Genomic DNA, 22,113 nt, shown 5'->3' with positions numbered 1-22,113 from the left:
TTTAACAGACTCCTATTTGTGTCATCCCAAGCCTTCAAACGGAGGTCACATTATGGCTTGCACCGTGGCCGTGTAGGGGCCGTTTAGGGCCCTTTTTCTTTTACCTACTCTGTCTGTGTGTGACATCAGTGTGAGGAGTTATTCAGAAGTGTGTGTAGGATATTGATCTGCATCTTTCTCAGAGGTTTAAAAGGGGAACTTGACGTGAGTCCCTGTCTGCCTGTGTGCAGTGTGTTCTCTTACTACTGTTCTGCCCTCTGTCTATGTCCAACTATAGGTGACACTGTTTTAATGATCCAATCACATTCAATCAGGAAGCTGGGAAATCTCCTAGGACATTTTCCCTTTATTACTTAATCTGTGCCTTAATTCTTCTTATTAATGAACTGTGTCTTTAGACCAGTATGGTTAAGGAACTATTCACACAATCATGTTACCTCAACAGTTAACAATGTATTGTATTTGAATGGGTGAGTAATTGAGGATTGTTTTGTTTCTTTTCTTTGTCAGGCTTGGGGAGAGGCCCTAGTGTGTCCCAAGTAGCACCCTGATCACTATTTAGTTAACCACTTTGGACCAGGGCCATGGATCTGGTCAAATGTAGGGCAGGAGGAGGGCTGTACTTAATTAACGTGGTCAGTGTGAAAACGATGATTGATATCAGACCAGAGATATTGTTAGTAAGACTAGCTAAGAATTGGCACCAAGTGTAGAGTTTGCACCTGTTTTTTCAGTTTAGGGGATAAGAGTCCTAAAGCAAAGCTAAAACATTTACATATTACCTGAACGTTTTCTTCTTTCTGTTAACCCAAGTTTAAATGTTAATGTGTTATAGTCTCTATGGCCACTAGACAGAACACAACACAGAACACAGCATCCTCACATTGTTCATTGTTTGGAAGCAATACCATTTCATAGAAGTAATACTTAATGAATAAACTGTTTACAGGGAAGAGGACAACGCTGAAACCAATACAGTATTGTGACTGATCCAAAAGGCTGCCAATAATATATTGGCAAAAATGAATTACATCTGAAAGACAGAAAGATAATACCATGTAGTGTGTAAATGCATGTGCTCAGTTAATTACATTAATTAATTTTACCTATATGTAGCTATTTCTGTCATTTCTCACAGATCCAGTGCAGCATGTGGTTGCATGGTGCATCGTTCCAGTTGGCCAAAACGCTGTCCCGATGGTAGACCTCGACACAATCCTCCTCGTTGTTGGTACCACCATGGTCCGTCTGACCACTCTTCCAGTACCTACAGATAACACACACACAGCGTCCACCATATTGGTTTTCTAATATTCAGATTCCGGGTTGCGTTCCAATAAGCTCTTCTTTCTGCTGAAGTGTACGCTCATCCACTACTTCCCATACATCTAAAGCCTTGTGTTGGTGTAGGCATGTGAGCTAGAGGGAACTCCCATACACCAGTGATTTCCATTCAAATCCATAAAGGGAAGTGGACAAGTGCACACTTCTGGAGAAAATATAGAATATTGGAACGCACCCCTTGGTTCTTTCTGAATTCACCTTCCCTCAACTCCTTGTGTCCTCTCTCCTCACCTCATTCTCAAAAGGCATTGGAAGAGAATATCCAAGGTCCCTCCCCTCAGAAGTTCTCCTCCAATGTGTTTTCAGAAGGATTCAAGGACAGGCAGCGGCGACCTGTCATTCAGTACAGGTGGGGCAGAGCTTTAATTGTAGCATTAATTAATGTTAATGTCATCAGTTTATTCATGTCACAAATCTTCTCTCTCTCTAACTCCCCTTGCTTTCTCCCTCTCTGTCTCTGTCTCTGTCTCTCTCCCCTACCCTCCCCTCTCTCCTCCCTCACTCTCTCCTCCCTCTCTCCTCCATCTCTCCTCCCTCTCTCTCTCCCCTCTCTCTCCTCTATTCTGACCTCTCCCTCATGTCACCTATCAGGTAATTCATGTTATACAGTGCCTTGCAAAAGTATTCATCCCCTTTGGTGTTTTTCCTATTTTGTTGCATTACAACCTGTAATTTTTTTTTTGGGGGGGGGGGGTGGATTTCATGTAATAGACATACACAAAATAGTCCAAATTGCTGAATTGAAATTCAAATAAAGAAAAAACGAAAAAGTGGTGCGTGCATATGTATTCACCCCCTTTGCTATGAAGCCCCTAAATAACATCTAGTGCAACCAATTACCTTCAGAAGTCACATAACTAGTTAAATAAAGTTCACCTGCGTGCAATCTAAGTGTCACATGATCTGTCACATGATCTCAGTGTATATATACATCTGTTCTGAAAGGCCCAGAGTCTGCAACACCACTAAGCAAAGGGCACCACCAAGCAAGAGGCACCATGAAGACCAAGGTCCTCTCCGATCAGGTCAGGGACAAAGTTGTGGAGACGTACAGAGCAGGGTTGGGTTATAAAAAAATATCCGAAACTTTGAACATCCCACAAAGCACCATTAAATCCATTATAAAAAAATGGAAAGAATACGGCACCACAACAAACCTGCCAAGAGAGGGCCGCCCACCAAAACTCATGGACCAGGCAAGGAGGGCATTAATCAGAGAGGCAACAAAGAGACCAAAGATAACCCTGAAGGAGCTGCAAAGCTCCAGAGCGGAAATTGGAGTATCTGTCCGTAGGACCACTTTAAACGTCTCATCACCCCGAGAACACCACTGTGAAGCATGGTGGTGGCAGCATCATGCTGTGGGGATGTTTTTCATATGCAGGGACTGGGAAACTGGTCAGATTTGAAGGAATGATTGATGGCGCTAAGTAAAGGGAAAATCTTGAGGGAAGCCTGTTTCGGTCTTCCAGAGATTTGAGACTGGGACGGAGGTTCACCTTCCAGCAGGACAATGACCCTAAGCATACTCCTAAAGCAAGGGGAAGGGGAAATGTCTTGGAATGGCCTAGTCAAAGCCCAGACCTCAATCCAACTGAAAATATGTGGTATGACTTAAAGATTGCTGTACACCAGCGAACCCATCCAACTTGAAGGAGCTGGAGCAGTTTTGCATTGAAGAATGGGCAAAAAATCCCAGTGGCTAGATGTGCCAACCTGATCGAGACATACCCCAAGAGACTTGCAGCTATATTTGCTGCAAAAAAATGGCTCTACAAAGTATTGACTTTGGGGGGTGAATAGGTATGCATGCTCAATTTTCATTTTTTTTGGTCTTATTTCTTTTTTTTCACAAGCAAAAGTATTTAGCATCTTAAAGGTGGTAGGCATGTTGTGTAAATCAAATGATACACCCTCCCCCAAAATCTATTTTAATTCCAATTTGTACAGCAACAAAATAGTAAAAATGCCAAGGGGGGGTGAATACTTTCGGAAGGCACTGTATATCTCCTCTCTCTCTATCCCCTCTCTCTCTTTCCCCTCTCTCTCCTCTAACTCTCTTTCTCTCTCTCCCCTCTCTCTTTCCTCTCTTTCCCCCCCTCTCTCTCTTCCCCTCTCTCTCTTTCCCCCTCTCTCTCTCTCCCCTCTCTCCTCTCTCTCTCCCTCTCTCCTTTCTATCTCTCCCATCTTTCTCTCCCCCTCCCTTTTCTCCCCTCTCTTCCCTCTCTCTCTCTCCTCCCTTCTCTTCCCATCTCCCTCTCCTCCCTCTCTCTCCCTTCCCTCTTCCCTCTCCTCTCTTTTACCCCTCTCTCCATCTCCCCTCTCTCTCTCCTCCTCTTCCCTCTCTCCTCCTCTCTCCTCTCCCCCCTTCCTCCATCTCCCTTTCCCCTCTCCTCTCTCTTTCCCATTTCTTCTATCTTTCATCTCTCTCCTCTACTCTCCCCTCTCTGCCTCACTATCTCTCCTCTCTCTCTCTCTCTCTCTCTCCTCCCCTCTCTCCACTCTCCCTCTCTCTTTCCCCTCTCCCCTCTCTCTTTCCCCTCTCTCCTCTCTCTCTCTCCCTTCCCTTTCCTCTCTCTCCCTCCCCTCTTCCCTCTCCCCTTTAACTTCCCTCTCCCCTTTAACTCCCCTCTCTCTTTCCCCTCTCCTCTCCTCCTTCTCTCTATATTGCGACAGGTTTCCTTCAGGATAGGTTTTCCACTGTTTAGCTCTGTCAGAGAAATATACTATGTTACACGTATTGACCAACAAATTCTAACATTGTAATTAACTGTTGGCAAATCCATAATGAGGGTGCACTCATGAGGTTAAATTCCGAAGCTAAACCCTTCTCCCCGAAATATACACTCGCTCACTCTCCCTCATCGATTTAAAGGATTATGACTGCACCAATCCAATGCATTTAAATGCATGACTGAACAAGTGCACACTTCTGGAGAATGAAGGGTAGAGAATGGGGACACAGCCCTAGTGACTGACTTGACTACTTACCATGCTCAGAGAGCCTCTTCTGCAGCACCACCTTCTCATTGGTCAGAACACTGACCCTGTTTCTCAACATGTCCCTGTCTTTAGTCAGGTTAATGTAACACTCCTGTAACAGTTTTTTGTCAGTTTTCTCTTGGTCTCTCTCCTATTGCAGCTGGTTGCTCTCCGTCTGTAACTCGTCTCTTTCCCTCAGTAACTGGTTTCTGTCCGTCTGGCACTGGTCTCTCTGTACACAGAGCCATGATACAACTGGTATCTGTCTGGTCTTGCGCCAGACTAGTGGTGTTGTAACAGCCCTATAAATGTTTTCTCTCTTTGTTGGAGCGGGCTGAAAGAAAGAAAAGAAGTTCCTGGGATGTGTCCCAAATGACACTATTACTTATATGGTGAGCTGCTTTTGACCAAAGCCCTATGGGCCATGGTCAAAAGTAGTGTACTTTAAAGAGGATAGAATGCTATTTGGGACACACACTTTTTTTTGTGTGTCAGCAATTTTGACAGACTGCTGGTCCCACAAGCTATGTAATGTCTATAAGTCTGAATTGTGATCCTTGGTTTGTGACAACAGAACTAGGGTGTGATAATGACATACATATCTATCCTATGGGCCCTGGTTAAAAGTAATGCACTATACATGGAATAGGGTCCCAAATGACACCCTAGCTTCCCAAATGGAAAAGGTTCCCAAATGGCACCCTATCCCCTATTTAGTGCGCTACGTTTGACCAGTGCTCTAATGGGGTGTAATTTGGGACACAGCCTCACTCACAGAAAGCCAGTCTCAGGGAGATGTTGAGAGTGACTTGTAGAACACACAGCACTCCTAAACACACAGCAGCCAGCCTGTAGAGTCTTAGTCTTCCATCTGCAGAGAAATACACACGCAGACACACAGAAACACACACAGAAAAACAGACACAGAAATACACACAGACACACATACACCGTCATCCTACATGACTAATAACTATGTTTTAAACAGAACACACCATCATCCTACATCACTAATGATTATGATTAGAATTCTGAGAGACAAAAATGTCCATTGCACCATTGGTTTTCCCCCATCGAGGGTTGGCAGCAACAGTTTGCTCAAGCTTGCGGTCACCTCAAATCTGATAACCAGGAAGCAACTGTATGAAGAAATGACCAAAATTACACAATTTAGCCGAAGCATGATTTAAAGGGTAAATCCGTGATTGCTATATCACATTTAATTTAATTGTAATTTATAATTGCCTCCTGACTTTAGTTTAACCTTTCTGGCTCTGGCGTTCCGCTAGCGGAACTCCTCCCACATTCCACTGAAAAGGCAGAGCGCGAAATTCAAAAGATATTTTTTAGAAATATTTAACTTTCACACATTAACAAGTCCAATACAGCAAATGAAAGATACACATCTTGTGAATCCAGTCAACATGTCCGATTTTTTAAATGTTTTACAGCGAAAACACCACATATATTTACACTGCTCAAAAAAATAAAGGGAACACTTAAACAACACAATGTAACTCCAAGTCAATCACACTTCTATGAAATCAAACTGTCCACTTAGGAAGCAACACTGACAATAAATTTCACATGCTGTTGTGCAAATGGAATAGACAAAAGGTGGAAATTATAGGCAATTAGCAAGACACCCCCCAAAAAGGAGTGATTCTGCAGGTGGTGACCACAAACAACTTCTCAGTTCCTATGCTTCCTGGCTGATGTTTTGGTCACTTTTGAATGCTGGCGGTGCTCTCACTCTAGTGGTAGCATGAGACGGAGTCTACAACCCACACAAGTGGCTCAGGTAGTGCAGTTCATCCAGGATGGCACATCAATGCGAGCTGTGGCAAAAAGGTTTGCTGTGTCTGTCAGCGTAGTGTCCAGAGCATGGAGGCGCTACCAGGAGACAGGCCAGTACATCAGGAGACGTGGAGGAGGCCGTAGGAGGGCAACAACCCAGCAGCAGGACCGCTACCTCCGCCTTTGTGCAAGGAGGTGCACTGCCAGAGCCCTGCAAAATGACCTCCAGCAGGCCACAAATGTGAGCACTCTTAAACTATAGAGAAAATTGACGCAACTAGAACTGGGCTTTCGTGGGCATTAGCCCTGAAGGATTTTGGCTCAGCCCCGAGTCTTTCGCCCTGCTGGGAGGCTGTACAGCAAACTAGGTTACACTGCATTATACACTGCAATAAATACTCCAATCATGAGCCCTGGCCTGCCTTTTTTAGTGCTGCCTAAAACCAGCATTTCTGTGTACCATGGAGTCAAAGTTGTTTTCAAAGTCATTTTTGATTCGTCCAAATAATTCATATTTTGTCGGGCATCTGTTCATTCTGAGGGAGAGTGTACAAAGATGAGAAAGAGAACCAGAGGTAAACTTTCTTAGCTTGCTACTACTATAGCTAGCTACTTTTGTTAGCCCGTGATGAGGCTATTCAGAGTTATTGACCTCACAATAAGCCAGTTACAAGTAATTTAGCTACAATTCAACATGTTGACTCAAAAGCTGCACTGACAGATTACGTTAAGCTAGCTAACTAATGTTAGGGACAACCCGGATTAGCTTTTTGGACACTGGACAATAAATCCAACTCCTGGAGCTCTGTTTACCACCCGAATATTATCACTAACTAACCAATTACTGTCTAATCAATTACTGTCCAAATACACAAAACATTGCTATTAAAGCTAGCTAGCTAACCTGAGGGTCATCGATGACCAACATGACGCTAGCTACTTTTGGTAACGTCAGCTCAATTATATGTTGAAAAAACAAAGCTGGAAAGCTGCGGTAACATTGTTTTTCCAATTTATAGAAGATGGACATACAGAATGTCTTCTTGAGAAAGAGGGTGAGAGATGCTGCTCAGCAAACACAGAGACAGGGGTTCTAATTGCAGGACTAAGTGCATGGATTTTGTGTGTATGTGTGTTTAAAATACAATGGCAAATGAACTGATACTATTCTGCATCTACATAGAGAGACAGAGGTCCACAAGACAGACAGAGGAGAGTTCAGGAGAACAGAGAGACAGAGGTCCGCAAGACAGACAGAGGAGAGTACAGGAGAACAGAGAGACAGCAAAGATATTGTGGTTCGTGATACAGTGGCAAGAAAAAGTATGTGAACCCTTTGGAATTACCTGGACTTCTGCATAAATTCGTCATGAAATTTGATCTGATCTTCATTTAAGTCACAGTTGACAGTTGAATGTTCATCGGGCTTAAGATTGAGTGAACTGCTATTATCATTAAGGAACAGAAGTTATCAAATTTTACCTTAAACATTATTTGCCAGTTCTCTTGTTCCTCATATCGTGTGTTCAGAATACTTCATATTGCTTCTCTCTCTCTCGCTCTCTCTCTCTCTCGCTCTCTCTCTGTGTGTTCACAACAATCCATATTGCTACGGTACTGGCTCAGACCAGCTGGCTGGTGTGTTTACGGACATATTCAATCTCTCCCTATCCCAGCCTGCTGTCCCTACATGCTTCAAGATGGCCACCATTGTTCCTGTACCCAAGAAAACAAAGGTAACTGAACTAAATGACTATCGCCCCGTAGCACTCACTTCTGTCATCATGAAGTGCTTTGAGAGACTAGTCAAGGATCATATCACCTCTACCTTACCTGACACCCTAGACCCACTTCAATTTGCTTTCTGCACTAATAGATACACAGACAATGCAATCACCAATTCATTGAATTCATATTAAAAAGTGTTGATTATTTGGTGTCAGGAGAGCACAGCGCACTGAAGAAAGCAGTAAGATATGAAACAGTGTTATGTTTCTGCCAGATTGTCACTGCTAGCGTGCGAGGCCAAGAGTGCAAGCCGCTTCATTTTGGCCACGCAGGTATCTGTGTTACAGTATGGTGTCATGTAGAAGAGGCTGGTGGGAGAAGCTGTAGGAGGACAGGCTCATTGTAATGGCTGGAATGGAATTCATGGAACGGAGTCAAACATGTGTTTTATATATGCTTAATGCGTTTGATACCGGTCCATAAATTGCATTCCAGCAATTACAATGAGCCCGCATGCCCTCCCACCAGCCTCCTCTGTTGTCATGGTGATGTTAAACCCTTTTCTCACAAATCCAGTAACGATTGTCTTCACATGACTGGTCATTCCATGCCTTTACAGGACGCCATGTTTCTGTGTTCAGCTCAACACAGTCCTCCTCCCCATTTGCTGGGTTGTCACCACCATTATCAGGCTGCTGTAAGGACCAGTAACTACAGGTTAAACAAGACAGAGAAAAGAAAATCAATCATAAACATTTGATTTGTCACATGCTCTGAATACAACAGGTGTAGACTTTAACGTAAAATGCTTACTTACGGGACCTTTCCAACAATGCAGAGTTAAAATGTGAGATAAAAATACTAAATTAGCTAAATAGAAAAATGAAATATTAACACAATAAAATATCAACAACAAGGAATACCGGAACCGAGTCAATGTGCAGGAGAACGAGGTAGTTGAGGTAGTTAAGGTAATATGTACATGTAGGAGTCAATGTGCAGGGGTACGAGGTAGTTGAGGTAATATGTACATGTAGGAGTCAATGTGCAGGGGTACGAGGTAGTTGAGGTAATATGTACATGTAGGAGTCAATGTGCAGGGGTACGAGGTAGTTGAGGTAATATGTACATGTAGGAGTCAATGTGCAGGGGTACGAGGTAGTTGAGGTAATATGTACATGTAGGAGTCAATGTGCAGGGGTACGAGGTAGTTGAGGTAATATGTACATGTAGGAGTCAATGTGCAGGGGTACGAGGTAGTTGAGGTCATTAAGGTAATATGTACATGTAGGTAGGGGTAAAAGGGACTAGGCAATCAGGATAGACAATTAACAGAGGAGCAGCACTGCATGTGAAAAGTGTGTATGTGTGTGTGTGTGTGTGTGTGTGTGTGTGTGTGTGTGTGTGTGTGTGTGTGTGTGTGTGTGTGTGTGTGTGTGTGTGTGTGTGTGTGTGTGTGTGTGTGTGTGTGGCATCACTATGTGTGTGTGTGTGTGTGTTTTGAGTGTTTGTGTGTAGTGTGTGTGTGTGTGTGTGTGTGTGTGTGTGTGTGTGTGTGTGTGTGTGTGTGTGTGTGTGTGTGTCTGTGTGTGTGTGTGTCTGTGTGTGTGTGTGGCATCACTATGTGTGTGTGTGTTTTGAGTGTTTGTGTGTAGTGTGTGTGTTGGAGTACCAGTGTAGTATGCCTGAGTGTGTGTGCGTGTGGGTACAGTCTAGTGAGTGTGTGGGTAGAGTCTAGTGAATGTGTGGGTAAAGTCTGGTGAGTGTGTGGGTAGAGTCTAGTGAGTATGTGGGTAGAGTCTAGTGAATGTGTGGGTAGAGTCTGGTGAGTGTGTGGGTAGAGTCTACTGAGTGTGTGGGTAGATTCTAGTGAGTGTGTGGGTAGAGTTTAGTGAGTGTGTGGGTAGATTCTAGTGAGTGTGTGGGTAGAGTCTAGTGAGTGTGTGGGTAGAGTTTAGTGAGTGTGTGGGTAGAGTCTAGTGAGTGTGTGGGTAGAGTTTAGTGAGTGTGTGGGTAGATTCTAGTGAGTGTGTGGGTAGAGTCTAGTGAGTGTGTGGGTAGAGTTTAGTGAGTGTGTGGGTAGAGTCTAGTGAGTGTGTGGGTAGATTCTAGTGAGTGTGTGGGTAGAGTCTAGTGAGTGTGTGGGTAGATTCTAGTGAGTGTGTGGGTAGAGTCTAGTGAGTGTGTGGGTAGATTCTAGTGAGTGTGTGGGTAGAGTCTAGTGAGTGTGTGGGTAGAGTTTAGTGAGTGTGTGGGTAGAGTCTAGTGAGTGTGTGGGTAGATTCTAGTGAGTGTGTGGGTAGAGTCTAGTGAGTGTGTGGGTAGAGTCTAGTGAGTGTGTGGGTAGATTCTAGTGAGTGTGTGGGTAGAGTTTAGTGAGTGTGTGGGTAGAGTCTAGTGAGTGTGTGGGTAGATTCTAGTGAGTGTGTGGGTAGAGTCTAGTGAGTGTGTGGGTAGATTCTAGTGAGTGTGTGGGTAGAGTCTAGTGAGTGTGTGGGTAGAGTTTAGTGAGTGTGTGGGTAGAGTCTAGTGAGTGTGTGGGTAGATTATAGTGAGTGTGTGGGTAGAGTCTAGTGATTGTGTGGGTAGAGTCTAGTGAGTGTGTGGGTAGATTATAGTGAGTATGTGGGTAGAGTCTAGTGAATGTGTGGGTAGAGTCTGGTGAGTGTGTGGGTAGAGTCTACTGAGTGTGTGGGTAGATTCTAGTGAGTGTGTGGGTAGAGTTTAGTGAGTGTGTGGGTAGATTCTAGTGAGTGTGTGGGTAGAGTCTAGTGAGTGTGTGGGTAGAGTTTAGTGAGTGTGTGGGTAGAGTCTAGTGAGTGTGTGGGTAGAGTTTAGTGAGTGTGTGGGTAGAGTCTAGTGAGTGTGTGGGTAGATTCTAGTGAGTGTGTGGGTAGAGTCTAGTGAGTGTGTGGGTAGATTCTAGTGAGTGTGTGGGTAGAGTCTAGTGAGTGTGTGGGTAGATTCTAGTGAGTGTGTGGGTAGAGTCTAGTGAGTGTGTGGGTAGAGTTTAGTGAGTGTGTGGGTAGAGTCTAGTGAGTGTGTGGGTAGATTCTAGTGAGTGTGTGGGTAGAGTCTAGTGAGTGTGTGGGTAGAGTCTAGTGAGTGTGTGGGTAGATTCTAGTGAGTGTGTGGGTAGAGTTTAGTGAGTGTGTGGGTAGAGTCTAGTGAGTGTGTGGGTAGATTCTAGTGAGTGTGTGGGTAGAGTCTAGTGAGTGTGTGGGTAGATTCTAGTGAGTGTGTGGGTAGAGTCTAGTGAGTGTGTGGGTAGAGTTTAGTGAGTGTGTGGGTAGAGTCTAGTGAGTGTGTGGGTAGATTATAGTGAGTGTGTGGGTAGAGTCTAGTGATTGTGTGGGTAGAGTCTAGTGAGTGTGTGGGTAGATTATAGTGAGTATGTGGGTAGAGTCTAGTGAATGTGTGGGTAGAGTCTGGTGAGTGTGTGGGTAGAGTCTACTGAGTGTGTGGGTAGATTCTAGTGAGTGTGTGGGTAGAGTTTAGTGAGTGTGTGGGTAGATTCTAGTGAGTGTGTGGGTAGAGTCTAGTGAGTGTGTGGGTAGAGTTTAGTGAGTGTGTGGGTAGAGTCTAGTGAGTGTGTGGGTAGAGTTTAGTGAGTGTGTGGGTAGAGTCTAGTGAGTGTGTGGGTAGATTCTAGTGAGTGTGTGGGTAGAGTCTAGTGAGTGTGTGGGTAGAGTTTAGTGAGTGTGTGGGTAGAGTCTAGTGAGTGTGTGGGTAGATTCTAGTGAGTGTGTGGGTAGAGTCTAGTGAGTGTGTGGGTAGATTCTAGTGAGTGTGTGGGTAGAGTCTAGTGAGTGTGTGGGTAGATTCTAGTGAGTGTGTGGGTAGAGTCTAGTGAGTGTGTGGGTAGAGTTTAGTGAGTGTGTGGGTAGAGTCTAGTGAGTGTGTGGGTAGATTCTAGTGAGTGTGTGGGTAGAGTCTAGTGAGTGTGTGGGTAGAGTCTAGTGAGTGTGTGGGTAGAGTCTAGTGAGTGTGTGGGTAGATTCTAGTGAGTGTGTGGGTAGAGTCTAGTGAGTGTGTGGGTAGAGTCTAGTGAGTGTGTGGGTAGGGTCTAGTGAGTGTGTGGGTAGATTATAGTGAGTGTGTGGGTAGAGTCTAGTGAGTGTGTGGGTAGAGTCTAGTGAGTGTGTGGGTACATTCTAGTGAGTGTGTGGGTAGAGTTTAGTGAGTGTGTGGGTAGAGTCTAGTGAGTGTGTGGGTAGATTCTAGTGAGTGTGTGGGTAGAGTCTAGTGAGTGTGTGGGTAGAGTCTAGTGAGTGTGTGGGTAGAGTCTAGTGAGTGTGTGGGTAGAGTCTAGTGAGTGTGTGGGTAGATTCTAGTGAGTGTGTGGGTAGATTCTAGTGAGTGTGTGGGTAGAGTTTAGTGAGTGTGTGGGTAGAGTCTAGTGAGTTTGTGGGTAGAGTCTAATGAGTGTGTGGGTAGAGTCTAGTGAGTGTGTGGGTAGATTCTAGTGAGTGTGTGGGTAGAGTCTAGTGAGTGTGTGGGTAGAGTCTAGTGAGTGTGTGGGTAGAGTCTAGCGAGTGTGTGGGTAAATTCTAGTGAGTGTGTGGGTAGAGTTTAGTGAGTGTGTGGGTAGAGTTTAGTGAGTGTGTGGGTAGAGTCTAGTGAGTGTGTGGGTAGAGTCTAGTGAGTGTGTGGGTAGAGTTTAGTGAGTGTGTGGGTAGAGTCTAGTGAGTGTGTGGGTAGAGTCTAGTGATTGTGTGGGTAGAGTCTAGTGAGTGTGTGGGTAGAGTCTAGTGAGTGTGTGGGTAGAGTCTAGCGAGTGTGTGGGTAAATTCTAGAGAGTGTGTGGGTAAATTCTAGTGAGTGTGTGGGTAGAGTTTAGTGAGTGTGTGGGTAAATTCTAGTGAGTGTGTGGGTAGAGTTTAGTGAGTGTGTGGGTAGAGTTTAGTGGGTGTGTGGGTAAATTCTAGTGAGTGTGTGGGTAGAGTTTAGTGGGTGTGTGGGTAAATTCTAGTGAGTGTGTGGGTAGAGTTTAGTGAGTGTGTGGGTAGAGTTTAGTGGGTGTGTGGGTAAATTCTAGTGAGTGTGTGCATACAACCAGCGCAACAATCAACAAAAAAAGAGGTCAAAGTAAATAGTCAAGCTTGAGGATACCTCATCAAGTTTGGACCAAGAAACACAGCTTTATTTGTATTCTTTTTAATAAAATGTTCATATGCAAATAGTACTTGGTTTCTATGATATATCTTTAGTGCTCGTGGAATGACATCTATGAGTGGAAATATGATTTGAAGCAATATGTCATTTGGTCTCCATACACCTGGAGGATCAAATCTCACCTTGAACTCATTGGATTATGAGCAACACAGAGAATCAGTCCTACACCTTACACTGTCAGTGTTATTATAGAGCAGTAGTATGTTACCTTGGTGTGGTCAGTGTTATTAGAGCTGTAGTATCTTACCTTGGGGTGGTCAGTGTTATTATAGAGCAGTAGTCTCTTACCTTGGGGTGGTCAGTGTTATTAGAGCAGTAGTCTCTTACCTTGGGGAGGTCAGTGTTATTAGAGCAGTAGTCTCTTACCTTGGGGTGGTCAGTGTTATTATAGAGCAGTAGTCTCTTACCTTGGGGTGGTCAGTGTTATTAGAGCAGTAGTCTCTTACCTTGGGGAGGTCAGTGTTATTAGAGCAGTAGTCTCTTACCTTGGGGTGGTCAGTGTTATTATAGAGCAGTAGTCTCTTACCTTGGGGTGGTCAGTGTTTTTATAGACCAGTAGTCTCTTACCTTGGGGTGGTCAGTGTTATTATAGACCAGTAGTCTCTTACCTTGGGGTGGTCAGTGTTATTAGAGCAGTAGTCTCTTACCTTGGGGTGGTCAGTGTTATTATAGAGCAGTAGTCTCTTACCTTGGTGTGGTCAGTGTTATTAGAACAGTAGTCTCTTACCTTGGGGTGGTCAGTGTTATTAGAGCAGTAGTCTCTTACCTTGGGGTGGTAAGTGTTATTATAGAGCAGTAGTTTCTTACCTTGGGGTGGTCAGTGTTATTATAGAGCAGTAGTCTCTTACCTTGGGGTGGTCAGTGTTATTATAGAGCAGTAGTCTCTTACCTTTTGGTGGTCAGTGTTATTATAGAGCAGTAGTCTCTTACCTTGGGGTGGTCAGTGTTATTATAGAGCAGTAGTCTCTTACCTTGGGGTGGTCAGTGTTATTATAGAGCAGTAGTCTCTTACCTTGGGGTGGTCAGTGGGGTGCCGTCCACCCATTTCCAGGTCCCCTCAGTAACAGAGTCAGTCAGACCAATCCAGGCTCTCTTATTGAGGCGAAAGAGAAACTCCTGTTGGTGAGAAAGATACTGATATTGTCAACTACTATAGACTAAATGTGTTAAATACTGTAAGATACATTACTGACCAAGAGATGTTTGATTCCCTCGCTCACTCACTCACTCACTCACTCACTCACTCACTCACTCACTCACTCACTCACTCACTCACTCACTCACTCACTCACTCACTCACTCACTCACTCACTCACTCACTCACTCACTCACTCACTCACTCACTCACTCACTCACTCACTCACTCACTCACTCACTCACTCACTCACTCACTCACTCACCTGTTCCATATCACTGTTTATGATCACCAGGTATGCTCCTCTGTTCAGACAGTCCAGTCTGCTCTCCTCCCAGGTTTTCATCTCAGTAGACAGGAAGTAACAGCTGGATCCCCACAGCCTCCAACCGTCTGGACAAGTTCTCCTGATTTTCCTACAAATGTTTATCCCTGATAAAGAAATGTACATAATATGTGAAATATATAACACTTGTTTATTGTAGTGAATATTTTTTTTACATTGTCATATTGGTGAATCCTTGATTGGTATGCACTGCAGGTCCACCCTGGACATAACATGGTAAACATAAATCTGTCTCCCTCCATTTAGTATGACATGTTACATTTCACATGGTGTGTTTTATTTTGTTGATGTCAATCATCAGTTACTTATGATATGTTTTCACTTAGTTGTAGCTAATGTTAGCTATGTGGCTAGGTTGCTAACCTAAACTAGGTAAGATATTAACCTTTCTAGGACAGACGTTCCGCTAGCGGAACCCCTCCCCCAACATTCCGCTGAAAAGGCGAATTCAAAAATATTTTTTTAGAAATATTTAACTTTCACACATTAACAAGTCCAATACAGCAAATGAAAGATAAACATCTTGTGAATCCAACCAGCATGTCCGATTTTTTAAATGTTTTACAGCTAAAACACAACATATATTTATGTTATCGCACCACCATATCCAAAAAACACACAGACATTTTTTCCCAGCAAAGATAGCTTTCACAAAACCCAGAAATAGAGATAAAATTAATCACTAACCTTTGAACATCTTCATCAGATGACACTCATATGACATCATGTTACACAATACATTTATGTTTTGCTCGATAATGTGCATATTTATAGCCACAAATCTTGGTTTACATTGGCGCCATGTTCAGAAATGCCTCCAAAATATCCGGAGTAATTACAGAGCCACGTCATCTAACAGAAATACTCATCATAAACTTTGATGAAAGATACATGTTTTACATATAATTAAAGATACACTGGTTCTTAATGCAACCGCTGTGTCAGATTTAAAAAAAAAAACTTTTGTAAAAAGCACACCATGCAATAATCTGAGACGGCGCTCAAATATAAATAACATTTCTCTGCCATGTTGGAGTCAACAGAAATATGAAATTAAATCATAAATATTCTCTTACCTTTGAATATCTTCATCAGAATGCAATGCCAGGAATCCTATTTCCACAATCAATCGTTTTTTTTGTTCGACAATGTCCATTACTTTTGTCATATTAGCAACTTTATCTAGCATGTGTAGTACACGTGTCCAAACACCGGCGCATTGAAGGCAAACGTCGGATGAAAACTTCAAAAACGTATATTACAAGTCGAATAAACTGGTCAAAATTAGTAGAGAATCAATCTTTAGGATGTTGTTATCATATATATCCAATAACGTCCCAACCGGAGCATTTCTTCATGTCTGTATAACTCATGGCACACATGGACATCACATGGCTAGCGTGCGTGGCCAGGAACTGGAACTCTGCCAGACCAGTCACTCAATCAGATCCATAAATTACAGAGATTTGAATAGGCGATGACTTTCACATCGACCCATTTCAGATTTTTCCCTTCCTGTTTGGAAGTTTGCCTGCCAAATGAGTTCTGTTATACTCACAGACATAATTCAAACGGTTTTAGAAACTTCAGAGTGTTTTAGTAATAATAATATGGATATATTATCATCTGGGACAGAGTAGGTGGCCGTTCAATTTGGGCACCAATTCATCCAAAAGTGAAAATGCTGCCCCCTATCCCAAAGAAGTAAAAGGTTAGGGTTAGGGGTTAGGGTTAAAGTTAAGGGAATGGTTAGCTGACATGCTAAGTATATTGTGGCAAAGTAGTTAAAAAGTGTCAAGTAGTTGCAAAGTTGCTAATAAATTACAGATACTGAAGTCGTCCATGATGTGATTCGAACATGCAACCTTTGGGTTGCTAGACGGTTGCATAATATGGCCACCCATCCTGCCTCCTTTTGTTTTTGCCTTAAGTAACCTTCTATCTTATGTAACCATACCAAATGTAACATATCATACTATTCTGAGTGTCACAGATTTACGTTTACTATCTTTGAGGTCAGGCTGCAAATTCACAGTTTGGGAGAATGAAAGGTAGAGAAGAGGGACACAGCCCTAGTGACTGACTTGACTACTTACCATGCTCAGAGAGCCTCTTCTCCAGCGCCACCTTCTCATTGGTCAGAACACTGACCCTGTTTCTCAACATGTCCCTGTCTTTAGTCAGGGCATTGTAACGCTCCTGTAACTGGTTTTTGTTATCTGTATTCTCTGACTGGTCTCTGTCCCTCAGTAACTGGCTTCTCTCCCTCTCTAGCTGGTTCATGTTATTTCTACACTGGTCTATCTCCTCCTGCAACTGGTCTCTGTCTGTACACAGGTCAATGATACCATTACTGGTAACTGACTGGTCTCTGCCCCTCAGTAACTGGTTTCTCTCCCTCTCTAGCTGGTTCATGTCATTCCGACACTGGTCTCTCTCCTTCTGCAGCTGGTCTCTGTCTGTAAACAGGTCAATAATACGACTACTGGTATCTGGCTGGTCTCTGTCCCTCAGTAACTGGTCTCTCTCCCTCTGCAGCTGGTCTCTCTCCCTCTGCAGCTGGTCTCTGTCTGTACACAGGTCAATGATACGACTACTGGTGTCTGGCTGGTCTCTGTCTTGCGGAAGGCCGGTGGTGTTATAACAGGTCTCTAACTGGTTTCTCTCTTCGTTAGAGCTGGCTGAAAAACAAAGAAGTTCCTGCATGTGATGCATTCCAAATGCCACCCTATTCCTTCTATAGTGCACTACCATGGACCAAAGCCTTATGTACCCTGGTCAAAAGTAGTGCCCTTTAAAGAGGATAGGGTGCTATTTGGAACACAGTCCTGGTTGTGGTGTTTACATTGTACACCATGTTCAGTGACGTACACAAGACCAAGGGCACCAGTTACTGTAGTTACTCAATTCTCTATGGACAATGTCAACATTATTATTATAATATATATATTTTTTGTGGGGGTGCGGATCAGCTTTACTATTGTGGAAAGATTGTTGCTTCCATCAATGTAATTGTCTGCATCATTTCCAATCCCCCATATATGTTTTTGGTAAATATATATCTATCTACATATATACATACACATACCTATATACACATATATATATAAACATAAACATTCATACATGTACTCATACAAACACATATACATATTTACATTTTATAATACACCTTTATTATTCCCCACAGACCCTACCACCCCTCCCCCAATTGAAGTAAACTAATACACATTAACACTTAGGCTTCTACCTTCAGTATACACTTTTTAGACAGAATCTATTTGACAAAAGTTATACTTAGTTTGTTTTCAGTCCTGGCCTTCCTCTATTTCTGATGTCCATCCAGTTTGATTTCATTTGTAACTGTGCTATTTCACAACATTTCTGAACCTATATACATTTTACAGACCCTGTATGTTTTACATTGGTTATCTTGTTATTAGTCCCACCCTTTAGCTCCATTCAATCCCTCCCACCTATCTCTCAACATCATCCATTTTGGATTTCTATTTGCAATATATTTTCCAACTGTGCTGTGATGCTTCACACAAGTACTGAACCTTTCTATTCTCATAGCTTCAACAGATTGTAAATTAAAGATACATTTTTTCTAAAATAATAATTATATTATTGATCGATTGATCCTGACTTTTCAAATCACCCAGTATTGCTATCTGCAGTGTTAGTTCTAGGTAAATTTTGCAATTATTCAGACATTCCTGGACCTGTGACCAAAAACGAGCTACACAGTACCAAAATAAATTATCTAATGACTCTGCCTCCTCGCAGCAAAATCTGCAGAGCTGGGATGATTGTATCCCCCATATAAATAACATTCTATTGGTTGCACATTTTTTGTATAATCATTTAAATTGAAAAATTAGAGTTTTTAAATCCGGCGTTGTTTTGCGTGTCAATTCATTAACCATGTGCCATGGAATCGGTACATTGATTGTCTCTTCCCTACTATTTTGTAATTTATATGACACAGTTGTCAATTTTTTGGTCCTTTTATTTTATTTATCACAAATTTCTTTAACAATTTTTGGTTTTTAATGCTGGGCCGACAGACAAGTTCTTTACTTTTTCCCCCTTCAACTTGCCTCTTCCATTTTTGTGGCAATGCTGCAATCAGTTGGTATGTAAATTTGGATAGAGCAGACATTTCCATATGTCTGTGTTATCTGCATGTGTGACATAACTCCACCAGTCCTATTCATGATAGCATTTACAAAGATTATACCTTTTTTATTTTTTATTTTATCGAAAAATACGTTTTTTTTAATCAGGTAGTATATTTGAGTTTTACCTCAATTTTTATTGATTTATTTGTTCTTTCTTTTCAGATGGATTAAACTGAAATGTAACAAACTTTCTAAGGCTTGATTAAAAAATAATGATATTATGGAGATGATTACACTTTAATATAACCGGAAGTGAGCAGTTGCAATCTGAATAAAGGGAAAAGGCCATTCTTGAACATGGGGTGAGACATTGTTACTACAGTAATTTGCTGGAGAACCATTTCAGATTTAAGTATAACTTTTGTATTTAATAATTTCTGCCCTCCAAATTGATGTTCGTTATATAAATAGGCCCTTTCAATTTTGTCTGGCTTGCCATTCTAAATAAAATTGAATATTTTTTGTTTATATAATTTAAAAAAGCAGGTCACTAGGTGTAGGCAAAACCATAAGCAAATAGTTAAACTGTGATATGACTAAAGAGTTAATCAGGATGATTTCCCCACAAATAGACAGGTATTTTCCTTTCCATGGTAACAAGATCTTATCTATTTTTGCTAACTTTCTATTAATTTTCTATTGATTGGAGTGAGATCATTTCTTTCTTTCGGGATATGTATACCGAGTATGTCCACATCCCCGTCGGACCATTTTATTGGTAAACTACACGGTAATGTAAAAGTTGCATTTTTTTGTGATCCAATACATAATATAGTACACTTATCATCATTTGGTTTAAATACAGAGAGGATAGAAAAAGTATCTAGATTGTGTGTGAGGCTGTGGAAGGATTCTAATTCTGGTTTTAAAAGAAAACATGAATCATCAGCGTACAATGACACCTTTGTTTTTAATCCATGGATTTCTAATCCCTGTTGTTGAATCTAATTTTAACAGCTAACATTTCGATGGCAATACTAAATAGATATGCTCGATAGTGGACAACCCTGTTTTGCTCTTGACAGTTTAAAACTTTCTGAGATGTAGCAAATTATTTACTATTTTACACCTAGGGTTACTATACATAACTTTAACCCATTTTATAAGAGATTCTCTAAAATTGAAATATTCCAGGATTTATATATAAACTCCAGTTGTATTTATCAAAAGCCTTTTCAAAATCAGCTATGAAATGCAGGCCTGGTTTTTCCGACATTTCATAGTATTCTATTGTTTCCAGTACTGGTCTTACATTCTCTCCAATGTATCGTCCATGTAAAAAAAACTGTCTGATTAGGATGAATAATATCTGTCAAAACCTTTTTAATTCTATGCACCAAGCATTTAGCGAGAATTTTTGCATCACAACACTGAAGTGTAAGAGGCCTCCAATTTTCCAAATTGACTGGATCTTTATATATACCACTTGGATCCTGTGAAATCAACATTTTTTTTGTGTGTCAACAATATTGACAAACTACTGGTCCCACAAGTAAGTAAGTAACGTCAAGTCTGAATTGTGATCCTTGCTTTGTGAGTACAGAACTAGTGTGATAATGAAAAACATATCTGTCCTATGGGTCCTGGTCAAACGTAATGCAGTACAGTGCATTCGGAAAGTATTCAGAGCCCTTTCCTTTTTCCACATTTTGTTACGTTACAGTCTTATTCTAAAATGGATTAAAATATTTTTTTCCCTCATCAATCTATACACAATTCTCATAATGACAAACGAAAACAGGTTTTGCTAATTTTTGTAAATGTATAACATCTTATGCTTCACGGAGTCGTGGCTGAACGAAAACAATATCAACATACAGCTGGCTGGCTATACGATGTACCAGCAGGATAGAACTGCGGAATCTGGTTAGACAAAGGGCGGCGGACTATGTATTCTTGTTAACAACAGCTGGTGCACGATATCTAAGGAAGTCGAGCTATCAAGCTATTGCTCGCCTGAGGTAGAGTTTCTCTTGATAAACTGTAGACCACACTACCTACAGAGAGAGTTTTCAGCTATATTCTTTGTAGCTGTTTACATACCACCACAGTCAGAGGCTGGCACAAAAATAGCATTGAATGAGCTGTATTCCGCCATAAGCAAACAAGAAAACACTCATCCAGAGAATGCGCTCCTAGTAGCCGGGGACTTTAATGCGGGGAGACTTAAATCAGTTTTACCACATTTCTATCAGCATGTTAAATGTGTAACCAGAGGGATAAGAACTTTGGACCACCTATACTCCACACAGAGATGCATACAAACATCTCCCTCACCCTCCATTTGGCAAATCTGACCATAATTCCAGCCTGCTGATTCCTGCTTACAAGCAAAAATTAAAGCAGGAAGCACCAGTGACTAGATCAATAAAAAAGTGGTCAGATGAAGCAGATGCTAAGCTACAGGACTTTTGCTAGCACAGACTGCAATATCTTCCGGGATTCCTCCAATGGAATTGAGGAGTACACCTCATCTGTCATTGGCTTCATCAATAAGTGCATCGATGATGTCGTCCCCATAGTGACCGTACGTACATACCCCAACCAGAAGTCATGGATTACAGGCAGCATCCGCACTGAGCTAAAGGCTAGAGCTGCCGCTTTCAAGGAGCGGGACTCTAACCCGGAAGCTTATGAGAAATCCCGCTATACCCTGAAACATGCAAGAGAGCACTAGCTGTACCGGAAGACTGTGTGATCATGCTCTCCGTAGCCAATGTGAGTAAAACCTTTAGACAGGTCAACATTCACAAGACCGCCTGGCCAGACGGATTACCAGGACGTGTAGCAAGTGTCTTCACTGACATTTCAACCTCTCTGTCACGATTGTCATCGGGAGAAGGAGAGGGGGACCAAGGTGCAGCGTGGTAAGTGTTCATTATTTTAATAAAACAACTGAACACTGAACAAAACAACAAAAACGACAAACGAACAGTCCTGTAAGGTGACGAAAAACACTAAAAAGAAAATAATCACCCACAACTCAAAATGGGAAAACAGGCTACCTAAGTATGGCTCTCAGAGACAACGATAGACAGCTGCCTCTGAGAACCATACCAGGCCAAACACATAGAAAAGGAAAACCTAGACCTACAACAGAATACCCACCCACATCACACCCTGACCAAACTAAAAATAGAAACATACAAAGCAATCTATGGTCAGGGCGTGACACTCTCCCTGTCCGAGTCTGTAATACCAACATGTTTTGAGCAGACCACCATGGTGCCTGTGCCCAAGAACACTAAGGTAACCTGCCGAAATGACTACCGACCCATAGCACTCACGGCTGTAGCCATGAAGTGCTTTGAAAGGCTGGTCATGGCTCACATCAACACCATCATTCCAGAAACCCTAGACCCACTCCAATTTGCATACCGCCCCAACAGATCCACAGATGATGCTGTCTCTATTGCACTCCA

General features: G+C 42.3%; 1 protein-coding gene across 1 annotated transcript; it reads right to left on the bottom strand.

Moving 5' to 3' along the window:
* Positions 1-7,928: 7,928 nt before the first annotated feature.
* LOC120035119 (CD209 antigen-like protein A) lies at positions 7,929-14,917 on the bottom strand. The gene is made up of 3 exons (XM_038981913.1): positions 14,427-14,917; positions 14,039-14,142; positions 7,929-8,562 (listed from the first exon to the last, which is right to left on the bottom strand). The coding sequence occupies exons 1-3, from the start codon at positions 14,610-14,612 to the stop codon at positions 8,403-8,405; spliced, it is 450 nt and encodes a 149-aa protein (XP_038837841.1). The 5' UTR covers positions 14,613-14,917; the 3' UTR covers positions 7,929-8,402.
* Between the last annotated feature and the right edge of the window lie 7,196 nt (positions 14,918-22,113).

This window comes from Salvelinus namaycush, chromosome 42, assembly GCF_016432855.1.
Source record: "Salvelinus namaycush isolate Seneca chromosome 42, SaNama_1.0, whole genome shotgun sequence".
Classification (NCBI taxonomy): Eukaryota; Metazoa; Chordata; class Actinopteri; order Salmoniformes; family Salmonidae; genus Salvelinus; species Salvelinus namaycush.
The sequence above is the reverse complement of the archived record's forward strand: the minus strand, read 5'-3'. Positions and strand labels throughout refer to the sequence as shown.

Excerpts from the sequence above, each read along its gene's own strand:
- LOC120035119 (XM_038981913.1), bottom strand. The coding sequence starts at position 14,612 with ATGTACATTTCTTTATCAGGGATAAACATTTGTAGGAAAATCAGGAGA. Across the intron at positions 14,143-14,426 it reads TAAACAGTGATATGGAACAG|GAGTTTCTCTTTCGCCTCAA; the intron begins GTGAGTGAGTGA and ends TCTCACCAACAG. Across the intron at positions 8,563-14,038 it reads ACCCCACTGACCACCCCAAG|TTACTGGTCCTTACAGCAGC; the intron begins GTAAGAGACTAC and ends TTTAACCTGTAG.